Source organism: Xyrauchen texanus, chromosome 40, assembly GCF_025860055.1.
Source record: "Xyrauchen texanus isolate HMW12.3.18 chromosome 40, RBS_HiC_50CHRs, whole genome shotgun sequence".
Classification (NCBI taxonomy): Eukaryota; Metazoa; Chordata; class Actinopteri; order Cypriniformes; family Catostomidae; genus Xyrauchen; species Xyrauchen texanus.
The window spans coordinates 21,305,659-21,319,167 of record NC_068315.1 but is presented as its reverse complement, the minus strand read 5'-3'; the positions used below and the strand labels follow the sequence as shown (position 1 = coordinate 21,319,167).

Below are 13,509 nucleotides of genomic sequence, written 5' to 3'. Positions count from 1 at the left end.
TGTATTGTCCAATTCTCTTTGTGGGGAGGCTTCGAAGATACATCGGTATAAAGAATCGTGCAATTTGGTCAAACAGGTGCAACTGTGGACCTATGCTGTTTTGTATTGTGTATTTGTCTTGAATAAAAATATAGTATCACACACACATGGACAGATGTTTATTTCAGTTGGCACAAATATTGCAGCATTTTTAATCCTAATAAATAATTCCCCCAAATTATGTAAAAGCATTTTTTTCCCCTAACTCAGTGTTGTACAGCCGTGGCAAAAAGTTTTTGCAGTGGCATAAATTTTATGTTTTGCATATTTTGCTGCTTCAGTATTTGTAGATAATTTTTCACATGTTTCTATGGTGTACTGTAAAACAATGATAAGCATTTCATAAGTTTTAAAGGCTTTTATTGGCAAAAACACTCAATATATGCAAGAGTCAATATTTACAGTGTTGACCCTTGTTCTTCATAACCTCTGCAATTCGCTCTGGCATGCTGGATATCAGCTTCTGGGCCAAATCCTGACTGATTGTGATCCATTCTTGCCTTATTAGTGCTCAGAGTTGATCACAATGTGTGGGCTTCTGCTTGTCCACTCGCCTTTTGAGGATTGACCGATTGATCAATGGGATTAAGATCCGGGGAGTTACCTGGCCAAGGATCCAAAATTTCAATGTAATGATCTCCGAGCCACTTCATTATCACTCTTGCCTTGTGACATGGTGCTCCATCATGCTGGAAAATACACAGATCATCACCAAATTGCTCCTGGATCATTGGGAGAAGTTGCTCTTGCAGGACATTTTGATACCATTCTTTATTCATGGCAGTATTTTTGGGCAGAATTGTGAGAGCCCACTCCCTTGGATGAAAAGCAACCCCACACATGGATGGTCTCAGGATGCTTCACTGTTGGCACAACACAGGACTCATGGTAGCGTTCACCTTTTCTTCTCCGGACTATCGATTTTCCAGATATCCCAAACAGTCGGAAGGGGGCTTCATCAGAGAAAATAACTTTGTACCAGTCTTCTGCAGAATTTCAGTCTATCCTTGATGTTTTTCTTGGAGAGAAGTGGCTTCTTTTCTGCCCTTCTTGACACCAGACTATTGTCCAAAATCTTAACCTCACTGTGCGTGCAGATGCTCACACACCAACCTGCTGCCAATATTCAGCAAGCTCTGCACTGGTGGTGACACGATTCCGTAACTGACTCCTCAGGAGGAGACAGTCCTGGCACTTGCTGGACACACTGGGATGTCTTGAAGCCTTCTTCACTGCAGTTGAACCTCCCTCCTTGAAGTTCTTGATGATCTGTTAAATGGTTCTTTCAGGTGCAATATTCTTTGCAGCAATTTCCTTACATGTGAGGCCATTTTGATGCAAATCGATGATGGCTGCACATCTTTCTTTAGAGGTAACCATTGCTAACAAGAACATAATGATTGGAAGCACTTCTTCCCTCCTTTTATAGCAATCAGTCTGCTCTTATAATCCAATCAGAATGATAGAGTGATTTCACCTGACTAGTACTCATTCACAGTTCCCCAGGTGCTGCTGATATGATTAGTGAAATGATGTTAGCTGGTCATTTTGTGCCAGGGCCAAAAAACTGTGAAATATGGGTTATTGTGATAAAGTTTTTTTTGCAACAAAGCTTTTTGCAATTATTTAAAATGCATCTGATCACTCTGCACAGTAATCTAGAAACTGTGAATCAACACCACAACAACAGAAGCAGAAAACTTTGCGAAACACAAAATGTATGTCACTGCCAATACTTTTGGCCATGGCTGTAGTATAACCAACAGGAGACCACTGATGTGTGAAGTGAATTTGATTGTACTAAGAGTGATGTTATTTAATATTTTTCCAAATTAAAATTCCCCAAAATTATGCAAAAGCACATTTCTCCAAACTGAGTGTTGCAGTATAACCAGCAGGAGACCACTGATGTGTAAAGTGATTTTGGTGACATTAAACTGGAGAGAATTGGAGAGAGCTCCCAGCCAATTAAAGCTATTACTTTATTTAAAAATATGCAAAACGCGCTGCTTTCCATACAAAGTAGCCTAACGATAGCCTATAATAATTATTTAATTATCAAATATCAATAGCGAAATAATGTGGCATAGCTTTTAAAAGTAGCCTAACATTCCCCAACTCTATAGAACAGCTATTAAATAGAAAATCTGGTTCACCACTCACGTTTTTCACCAGGCCTCTTATTTAGGCTACTATTCAAAATAAATATTTTACAACATTGCAGCAGCTCCACGAAGCCCAGAACATCATCCAAAGGAAAGAGCTTGTCAGCTTAATTAAAGGTTAGTTCTTCTGGAAAACAGAAACTTTGCACAGCAGGAGGACTGAAAAAATATCTAATTTAATGTTTGTGGCATCTTACATCTTCACATTAAAATGAAGTCTCCAGTCATATCAGTAACCTTATAAAAGCTGTTTTATTCTACATGGAGAAGGGTCTGCACATGGGGGTGACATGTTAGAATCACATGACTGGCTGAATACTACTTGCTTAATCTCAGTAACCAGTTTATTATTTGACACTTTCACTCATTGATTAAAGTAATCATGGCTGACTGTGATTTTTTTCATTGGCATCAGTACTGAAAACTCTTGCGTTTGAATGATGCTGCATCCAGGCCACTAGGTGTCAGTGTAAGTCTAAGACAACATGAACAAGAACTTAGTGCACATGTCATTTAATTTATTGTATTTTTTTTTTCCAATGTCCATTTCATTTTTCATCGCATCACTTTGGACCTGTTAAGTTAAATATTTATGAACAAAATAAGTGTTCCAAAACAAATAGGTATTTTTATTGTCAGTAACTATAAAATTCTACGTATTAAAATTAGCGAATTTTGACTCATAACGGCTGGGGAAAGGGGTACGCTTCATTAAATTCACATTTTGGTAGAGAAAAGATGTCCACCCACTTGGAGATTTCTGGCCTCGTCACTGCTATATTGTAGGGAAGTAAATGAAATATTCGGACGCAGTAAGTCTATCAGCCTCGTTGTCATTCCCATTTAAAAGATGGCGCTAGCGTGAATAACGGGCTGACTGATCTGCCTTGCACGCACACCCTGACTGATACTTTCCTGCTCGCTGATTGCTCGATCCCCTCTCTTTCCTGATCTCCCATTGGCTGTCAGCATGAGCACGGGGGGTTGAATCTTAATCGACCGGCTTTGAGAGTGCTTTACTTTTGCAGTGCAGCTGGACTGCGAGAGGGGCGTGCCGCAGCAATCGGCTGTTCTTCAACAGCATTTTCGTTATGATGCTTAAAACGTGTTTAAATTAGAATCCTGTAAGAGAATCCTGAACTTGTCCCAACTACAGCAGAGCAATTCGTTTCTGTCATTTTGGAAATATACCTCGCTTTTCCAATGAATTGCACCAGGTAAGTAAACCGAGTGCGTCACTTTCCGGCGAGAGAGAGTCAGAAAGGTTTATTACGGCTTAGTAAGTGTTTGGGAAGCGTAATAGATTTTTTTGCGACTATCTTGGCTTGTTTAAAGTATTATTTGGATAGTGGGTGAAAGTATTTCCTTGATAAGAAACCATAACACAGAATGGGAATTCTTACAAGTAACGGAAAATATAGTGCATTACTAGAATTTATTTCGATATTTTTTTTTTTTTTTGGTAGCACTTTAACAGTACTTTACAGCATTTATTAATCTTGGTTAATGTTATTTTTTTACATACAGTACACGCGATGTTAACATAATTAATGAAAATGTTAACATTAAATCAATGCACCACGAGCGAACATTAACGATGCAATTGTATTTTAACTAACATTAACAAATATTTCTAAATACTGTAAACAAATGCATTGTTCATTGTTAGTTCATGATACCCGATGCATTAACTAATGTTAATGAACGGTCCCTTACTGTGAAGTGTTACTGATTTTTTTATGGTTTGAAATTATCTTTTGAGAAATGCTGCAGGTCGCATTATTTACTTTGTTGCTTTTGGATTTATCTAAATTACATTTAATGCTACTTTACATACTGTGTGTTGTCATGTAGCTTATTAAAACAACATTTTTCATAAATTATAGTTATGTTAATTTGACAACAAATCACAGCTCAAAACAGCAACTATGGCTATTTAGACTAGATAGCGAGCTATTGGTTTTGGTTTAAAGTCTTTAATCATGTGAATGTTGCTTCTCCCTTTCTGTATCTCTGCTTAATTGGTCACCCTATTGTTGTTCATTATTCTATTTATTACAGGGTTCTGCAGATCCTGAACCCCAGGCCAATGCCAAGTCCAATTATGCCTGTGGATGTAGCTATGAGAATCTGTTTGGCACATTCGCCGCCTCTTCACAGTTTCCTCAGTTCATACGAAGACTGCAAGTCCAGGAACCTAGTCAACCAATACAAACCCCTAAGATCCTGCATCAGCTCCAAGACAAAAGTGGGCACTGCCAACTTAGGTTGGAAGAGTCCCAAAACCATATCTAAAAAGAAAGTGGTTTTTGCTGACTCCAAAGGCATTTCTCTAACAGCAGTTCATGTGTTTCAAGAATTTGAGGAAGACCCCATGATAGACCTGCAGTTTGAATTAACAGACCTGGCTGATGCTATTGGTGGCCTGAAAGTCAAGAAAGAGATGAATTTAGTTTTGGACTTCCCTCAGCCCGCCGCAGACTATTTGGATTTCCGAAACCATCTAAAGAAGAACCTGGTGTGCTTGGAAAACTGTATAATTCAAGAGACATCGCTCACTGGCACAGTAAAAGTTAGCAATGTAAGCTTTGAGAAAGTTGTCCATGTGCGAATAACATTTGATTCATGGAAAAGCTACACTGACATTCCTTGTACCTACATGAATAATGTTTATGGTTGTGAGGACGTGGACATCTTTTCATTTTCCATCGACCTTCCAAGTGTTGTGCCCCAAGATGAGCAGGTGGAGTTCTGCATATCATACAAAACTCACAATATGACATACTGGGACAATTGTGATGGAAATAATTACAAGTTAGTGCATATAGAAAATGACCCCAGTCAGGCAAACCATGTCATTCAGAAGACCACAACCAATTTCAAGAATCAAGGCAAACGGCCAGAGGTGGAGTTTGATCAATTTGGGAGCCCGAGAACATCCTGTGGCTTCTTTCCTGAGTGGCAGAGCTGGGGTCGTATTGAGAACAACACCCCCTACTGGTGACAGTTCAAGGCCATTGATAAACTCAAAATAAATTTTTTAATGCTAGTGGTTAAATGGACAAACGTAAGTGAACACCTGGTTAATTTCAGAATTGACTTAAACATATTGAGACTGCTCAGTTTAAAAAAGTCTAAAGAGTAGAAATTAGCAATGACATCCTCAAAAAAAAAAGCTATTTTGGCCATGTTTTGTCTTTTCAGACTGTCCCAAGTTAATGTGATTTTGGGCTCTGAAATGATGCAAATTTGATACTAACCGTGTTAACACTTTATGATGGCAATTACTAAAATTTATATTAAAAGAAATAATTGTAGCACACTACGGCATTTTCAAGATCTGACATGGGGTAAACCAATCATTCTCATAACATAGATGCCCTCCTTTGTGATTATCTATAATTGTCAATTTAATACAATATTACTTACAGCTGTAATACAATTGCATCATTTTCAAAAATCTTTTAAAGTATCCTTGTTTGAAGTGAACAACTAGCGCTAGCTCCTAAATAGATTCTTAAAATGTACTATTTGTTACCTTTAAGTGTAATGATTTTGATGGGAAGCATCAGTCGTTACCCATCTAAAGTCACTGAATTGTGGAAATCCTGTTTCTAAAATGTGACTGGACATTAAATATCTTTAAATATCTTTTTGGACATTAAATTTAAGTCACCCTTTAGAGCAGAGGAACCAGTCCGGCACTGCATAAAATTATTTAGAATCAGATTGTGAAAGTGGGAATCTGGTACAATACGAGATTGCTTCATATTGAAGTTTATGTATCTCATTTCACGGTACCAGCTTATCGGTCACTTTCTAACAAGCACAATAAGCATGATGCATTATAAGGAGGTTCATGAGAGATAATTATGCCCATTAAGTGCTAAATGCCTACTCCTGCACTTCCGATTTTTCCTGTGTCTGTTCTAATTTTTTAAAAGCTGCAGTGTCTTTTACACTTCTTTCCTACAACATTTTTGCTGCTATGGTTTTGTGTGTGCCTGTGTTTCCTGCATTGTAGTGTGTGCGTGAGGAAACTTTCCAGTGTTATTTGTTGGACATAAAGGACTTTGGATGTACTGTAACTTTAAGGAAGACATATTAAGTAAGTGAGGAAAAGTAGCTAAAGAGAAAGATAATATTGAATGAGATTAATTGTTGCCTTTTTTAAATGCTTGTTTTTCCTTCTCCTGCAATAGAAAAACAGGTCAGTTTGGTGAAGTTGACACCTTGAACGAAAGCGAATGTGAATTGTGATGATAGCTGCTGTAATTGCTAAGGATCATGTAGGTTGAATGTAAAAAGCTGTACAAGCCATAGTGTATGCCTAAATATTTTTTCCATTGCAAAAAAAAAATGCTTGTTCGAAAGAATGTTGTGCTCTATGTGTTCCTTTTAGAAATAAAACTTTATGTTCTATGATGAGAGACTTGTGGTGCTTTTATGTTTATTGATAATGTCTAATGATTTCACTCTTTGGCTCTATGAGAGTTGCTCTATGAGAGCTTTATTTGTGTTTTGTCATGTTTAATGAAAACCTTGTTAAGTTTTACATAATAGAATCCTTTATTTTGATCACACATTATACACACAGTTTGTTGCATATATACAGTGAAATGTATTAGTTTTCACATATCCCAGCTAAACTGGGGTCAGAGTGCAGGGTCAGCCATGATACGGCGCCCCTGGAGCAGATAGGGTTAAGGGCCTTGCTCAAGGGCCCAACAGTGGCATCTTGGTGGTGCTGAGGCTTTGAACCTTTTCCGTAACTCTGAGCCTCAACCACTGAGCCACCACTGCCCAATTTTCAAAATGTAAATAATTTTCACCTCAATATAAAAATGATGTTCGATGTAAAAGATGTATGTTTCATATCACAATATACATTGTCTTTTTGTTGTTCGTAGCTGCATGTTTTTAGAGATCTAATTTGACTGACCCAGTAATCCCCTTTGAGGCATATCAGTCCTGAATAAGATGGGGGTGGGGTGAATAGCTCTTTTGCCTGGAAACAGACAAACTGAAAAAATGCATCTAGTCATTGTGAGTAAATGTAATAGGCCGTGAGCACATAAATTATCTTGAAATGAATAAAGAGTAACATTTTGGTTGTTGTTCATACAATTGCCTATATACTGTATATTTGCTCCCACAGCTATGAGGAAGTTCCACTGGAAATAAATCAATAGTTTACTTTCTCAACAATCACTTACCAGGTGTGGTTTAACTTAGCGGTGTGTACATTTAGTGTGGGACATTTGAATGTACTTCCAATGTGCAGATGTAGACTGCACGTTGATTAACAGAAAGTTTCCTTTGCGTTTGTTTTGTTGGTGTTCAGTAATCTACCTCTTGGCCTTTGAACATCTGAAAATAAATACCTATAATGGAAATATTATAGGACTATTCCAGGACAGGTCATGTAGTGCTCATGGCATATACATCACCTCTAGCAAACACAATGTAATCCATAAGTAACAGGTGTGATGTCAGGGTTTATCTGCAATGAGTCGGACGGTCTATTGTCTTTCTTGATACAAGCAAAGTGGGTTTAGAAGGGTTACTATTCTAAAGCTGGATTAAACCAAATTGAAAACGAGAAGCAAACCATTATTCCACAATCATGGTAATGTGTTCAGCGTAATGAAAGTGATGCAAGTTCTTATTGAAGAGTGATTTTAAAATGTCTGTCGGTTGCATAAATTAAAAAGAAGCTCAGAGAGGCAATCAGTGTGGAAATTTCAAAAGACCCTCTCAGTCAAAACTGGTAGAAAATGTTGCATTAAAAGCTTCTTCCATAGAAGTGCCAAAACAAACCAGACTTTAGACATTAAACAAAAACAGTTGGAACTCCTAAATCAGAATCATTAAATCTATGGAAGAATAAAATGGAAAAGAGCTCAATAAATGTCAATTGCTAGTTGTGCAGTGTGTTAAAATTACGTTGTACACAAAGTGATTTCAGAACTTTCGATGTACTGTTGCCAAATTCAACGTGTTATCAGTTGGTTTATAACCCCAGACTAATCAAATCTAATATCTAACCACTTACTAAATTAACATTACTTTAGTAATTCACATATTGTTTATTTACTCAGTCCTAGTCCAACTGATGATCAGACTTGCTTTAAGCCAATTATATGGATTGTTTACAGAGCTGTGGATCACATCCTGATTAATGAAGATACTCCCTCCATATTACTTCCACTAGACCTGCATTCCTACATTATTTATCTTTTTGTCATGTTACCACCTTGATACAGTCTTGTGGGTATCTTCAGGCAATCTTTCAAAAAGACTATGGATCAAACAGTTGTTCCCCGTCTGTCGCTCACTTCGACATTGTGTTGAAGAAGCGACACTAGGGGTCTCTCTTGAGCGCCGAATATACCTCTGATCTACGAAAAAAGGCCAATGAGAAGTTGGCGGACAGAATTTGCATGTCCCACCCACGGACATATGGTTCTAAATGTTTCATTCAGAAATTTTCTTCGGAGCCGATGGTCGTGCATGCAGACAGCTGCAAGTCACACACCTGTTCCTCTTACCTCTGGTCGATCTGCTGTTGGATCTATGGCGCACATCAGTGGCTTTCTCCTTCTCTGCACGGCAGTGCAGTTTGCCACTGCATCTGACGCGGATGACTTGTCTGGGCTGCCGCCTTCCGGCCAGCACGCCCAGGCTGAGCCTGACGCCCAGATGTACGACATGCTTGCCCGGGCCGCCGCCAGCGTGGGTCTGGACTGGAACCCTCCGTCCTCCCCACAGCCGCCGTGGTTGGATAATTGGTAACTTGAGTCTGCGCGCCGCTCACAGTCACGCCCCCCCCCCGGTCCCTTTCTTCCCGGAGGTGCATGATGAGCTGACGACTGCATGGGAGGCACCCCTCTCCACTTGTCATAATGCCCCACGCTCATCCGCTCTCGCTACCCTCGACTGCGGAGCGGCCCACGGGTACACGGTGATTTCCCAGGTGGATAGGGCGGTTGTGATCCACCTGTGTCCCGAGAACGGCGCCACCTGGCAGGGTCGCCCTGTGCTCCCCTCCAAGGCCTGTACGACGACGTCGTCACTGGCGGCCAAAGCCTACAGCGCCACTGGACAGACCGCTTCCGCCCTGCATGCCATGGCCCTCCTGCAGTCCACCAGGCCAAGGCACTTAAAGATCTGCACTTGGGTAGTCCTGATCCCGACGTGCTGCAGGAACTGCGCTCAGCGACTGACCTCGCCCTCAGGGCCACGAAGGCCACAGTGCAGTCACTCGGGCAGGCGATAGCCACCCTCGTGGTTCAGGAATGTCATCTTTGGCTGAACTTGGTTGAGATGCATGAGACGGACAAGACAAGCTTCCTAGCTGAGTTTTCCACAGGGCCTTACACAAACTCCCGTTCAAAATGCTCATGCAAAAACATATTTTAACTTGCACCCGGCATCTAGATTGGTTCGCAGCGGTAGACCTGAAGGACGCGTACTTCCACGTCTCAATACTGCCTCGACATCGACCCTTTCTATGGTTCGTGTTCGATGGCCAGGCATATCAGTACAAGGTCCTCCCCTTTGGCATGTCCCTGTCCCCTTGTGTCTTTACGAAGGTCACTGGGGCAGCCCTTGCCCTGCTCCGAGAAGCCGGTATTCGCATACTTATCTACCTTGATGACTGGCTCATACTGGCCCACTTCCGAGAGTTACTATGGCCTACAGGGACAAACTGCTCAGGCCCCTCAGCTGTTTAGGGCTTCAGGTCAACTGGGAAAAGAGCAAGCTCGCCCCGGTTCAGACCATCTCTTTTCTCGACATGGAGTTGGACTCATTCTCAATGTCAGCGCGCCTCATCAATGAGCGCGCACAGTCAGTGCTGAAATGCCTCGCCACCTTCAGGCCAGGCACAATGGTCCCTTTAAAAATTTTCCAGATGCTTCTGGGGCATATGGCATCCTCTGTGGTGGTCGCAGATTTGATGCATATGAGACCGCTTCAGCACTGGCTCCAGACTCGAGTCCCGAGACGAGCATGGTGCCGCGGCACACACCGTGTGATGGTCACCCCCGCCTGCCGCCAAACATTCAAACCCTGGACAGACCTCTGCTTTCTGCGGGCAGGAGTCCCCTTGCAGCAGGTGTCCTGATGCATCCTGGTAATGACTGACACCTCCAGATTGGGTTGGGGTGCCGTGTGCAACGGGCTGCAGCTGCGGGCCGTTGGAAAGGGGCCCCGCTGCGCTGGCACATCAATTGCCTGGAGTTGCTGACTGTTTTCTTTGCCTTGCAGAGGTTTCTCCCACTAGTTCAGGGCAAACACGTCTTGATCAAATCAGACAGCACCAACGCGGTGGTGTATATAAATCACCAAGGCGGTGTGCGCTCCCGCCACATGTCACAACTTGCCTGTCGTCTCCTCCTTTAGAACCACTCAAGTCTCTGCGTGCCACTCATATCCCCGGCAACACCAATGTGGTAGTGGATGGGCTATCACGACAACGCTTGCCCAGTGGAGAGTGGAGGCTTCAATCCCAGTTGGTCTAGCTGATTTGGGAACGGTTCGGCAAGGCTTAGGTAGACCTGTTTGCCTCCCGGTAAACTGCACACTGCCCGCTCTGGTATGCCCAAACAGAAGCTCCCCTCGGGGCAGACGTACTGGCACACAGCTGGCCCGTGGGGCTGCGCAAGTACGCTGTAACGTAGTCAATGGAAAGGAGGAGGCAAGAACCGGCTTGAAGATACAAATAATATTTTAATGAATAACTTAAACCAAAAGACAATCACACACGACGGACATGTCCGTAAACTATTGCTCTCTCCCGCACAATCCTCCGCAGTTGGCCATTATCCCTTTCGGAGGCTTGATTAGCCTGATAAGGGACCGGGTGTGTAAAATCACGACCCGGCCCCCGCCCTCCGCCCTGCCACATACGCATTTCCCCCAGTGAGCCCTCTTGCACAGGTGCTATGCAAGGTCAGGGAGGACGAGGAACAAGTCACTCTAGTGGCTCCCTACTGGCCCACTTGGACTTGGTTCTCGGACCTCATACTCCTCACGATAGCCCGTCCCTGGCAAATTCCCCTGAGGAAAGACATTCTTTCTCAGGGATGGGGAACGCTCTGGCATCCGCACCCAGACCTCTGGAACCTCCACGTCTGGCCCCTGGATGGGACGTGGAAGATCTAGCTGATCTACCACTTGCTGTCGTAGACATGATCAACCAAGCCAGAGTCCCTTCTACCAAGCAACTTTACGCCCTAAAGTGGCGCTTGTTCGCGAATTGGTGTTCTTCTCGGGGCGAAGACCCACAAAGTCTTTGGGTAAACACGACTTGATTATCAGGTTCCTAAGAGGCAACCGGAGGTTAAATCCCTCACAGCCAAGCCTGTTCCCCTCCTGGGATCTCTCAGTGGTCCACTCGGGCCTTCAGAGACCCCCCTTCGAGCCGCTAGAATCAGTTGGACTCAGGGCCCTCTCCTTGAAAATGGCCCTGCTGATCACGCTCCCCTCCATCAAGAGGGTTGGGGACCTGCAAACGTTCTCTGTCAGCGACACTTGCCTGGAGTTCGGTCCGGCAGACACACATGTGATCCTAAGACCATGGCTGGGCTACATGCCCAAGGTTCCTACCAGGCCCTTCAGAGACCAGGTAGTGAATCTGCAAGCACTGCCCTGGGAGGAGGCAGACCCAGCCACGTGCTTTGCGTACCTACTTGGACCGCATGCAGAGCTTTAGACGTTCTGAGCAGCTCTTTGTCTGCTTTGGTGGACAGCGGAAAGGGAACCCTGTCTCCAAACAGAGGCTCTCCCACAGGGTGGTGGATGCCATTTCATTGGCCTATCGCACCCAGGCCGTGCCCCCCCTTGCGGGTCTGAGTGTTGCATCCTCATGTGCACTGGCCAGAGGCACCTCCATGGCAGACATATGCAGAGCAGCGGGTTGAGCAACACCTAATACATTTGAGAGATTTTCAATCTCAGGGTAGAGTCAGTTTTGTCTCGTGTTTTCTCAGGTCCGAGCCAGTAGAACTCGGTAACGCGCTGACGGACTGACAGGGTGGATCGCTTGCACCTAGCGCCCTTTCCCTCGTTTCAGGTAAAACCGTGCACTTTTTCTCCCCATTCACTCGGCTCCCTGGATGACTCCTCCCTTGCCCTCGGGGTCCGCAATTCAGCAGAGGAATTCGCCGACCCAATCCACTGTGGGTACTCAATCTACCCTGTACTGGAATAGGTGCTCCACAGGTCAGGGCTCCTACGTGGACTTCCCCCATGTGTGTATTTTCCGCGGTATTGTCTCCTTATGAGTGGACCCGTGTCTCCCTTGGGCAGTTCCCACTGCCCCCCGGTTGCCGTGTCTGTAGCAACTCCTCTCTCCGAAGAGGTGGGATTTACCATCGCGCCACTTCCCACATGTGACCTAAAAGCCCATGTGGTATATTTCTTCACATTTACCTCCCCTTCTCTGGGTGGGTGTGGTCTCCGCAGGGTCTTTTCCCCCTGAAAGAATAGGAAACTGGGTAAGACCCCCTTCCCACGTTGCGTGTAAGGGCCCCAGCCGTTTTGCTCTATGCGAGAAACATAGAGAGAAAAGAGGCCCATTCCCAGGTTGGCAAGCGTTGCCTTGTTCCCCTGTCTAGGGTAACTATAAGGGTTCCGACGACTTTATGGGGCATTGGGGAAGGGTACGTGCAGTCTGATACAGCTGGTCATTTTGGCACGTCAAGTACCTGCCCGCTCCTGTGTCAGCAGTACACGTGCACGGCTCAGCGCATGGCGTGATTTAAATTGGACCCCTAGTGTCGCTTCTTCAACACAACGTTGAAGTGAGCGACAGACGTTGAACATCTAGGTTACGCATGTAACCTCTGATCCCTGATGGAGGGAATGAGAAGTTGTGTCCTCCCGGCCATGTCGCTGAGCCGAGCAACTGTTGTGGCTGGACCATTTCCAGCTCCTCAGAAAAATCCTGAATGAAACAGACACATTTCCCCGCCTTTATACCCGTATGTTCGGGGCGGGATATGCAAATTCTGTCCACCAACTTCTCATTGGCCGTTTTTCATAGATCAGAGGTATATTCGGCGCTCAAGAGAGACCCCTAGTGCCGCTTCTTCGACAAAACGTCTCGTTCCCTCCATCAGGGTATGGAGGTTACATACGTAACCTAGACGTTTACTTTGAAACACCAGAGCAGCTTAGAGCTATCTAGGTGTAGCAGTGATTGTATTTTACTGTAAAATCATACCACCATTAGCATTAATATGTATTTGAGACTCTCTCATTATTAATATACACGTTTAGTCTAAACATAGAAAACTGA

The 13,509-nt window shown here is 43.8% G+C and overlaps 1 protein-coding gene across 1 annotated transcript; it reads left to right on the top strand.

The window, feature by feature from the left end:
* Positions 1 to 3,214: 3,214 nt before the first annotated feature.
* Positions 3,215 to 6,628, top strand: LOC127633555 (protein phosphatase 1 regulatory subunit 3C-B-like). Its single transcript, XM_052112738.1, has 2 exons — positions 3,215 to 3,421; positions 4,266 to 6,628. Exons 1-2 carry the CDS (start codon positions 3,408 to 3,410, stop codon positions 5,206 to 5,208), a joined length of 957 nt encoding a protein of 318 aa, XP_051968698.1. The 5' UTR covers positions 3,215 to 3,407; the 3' UTR covers positions 5,209 to 6,628.
* The last annotated feature ends 6,881 nt before the right edge of the window (positions 6,629 to 13,509 follow it).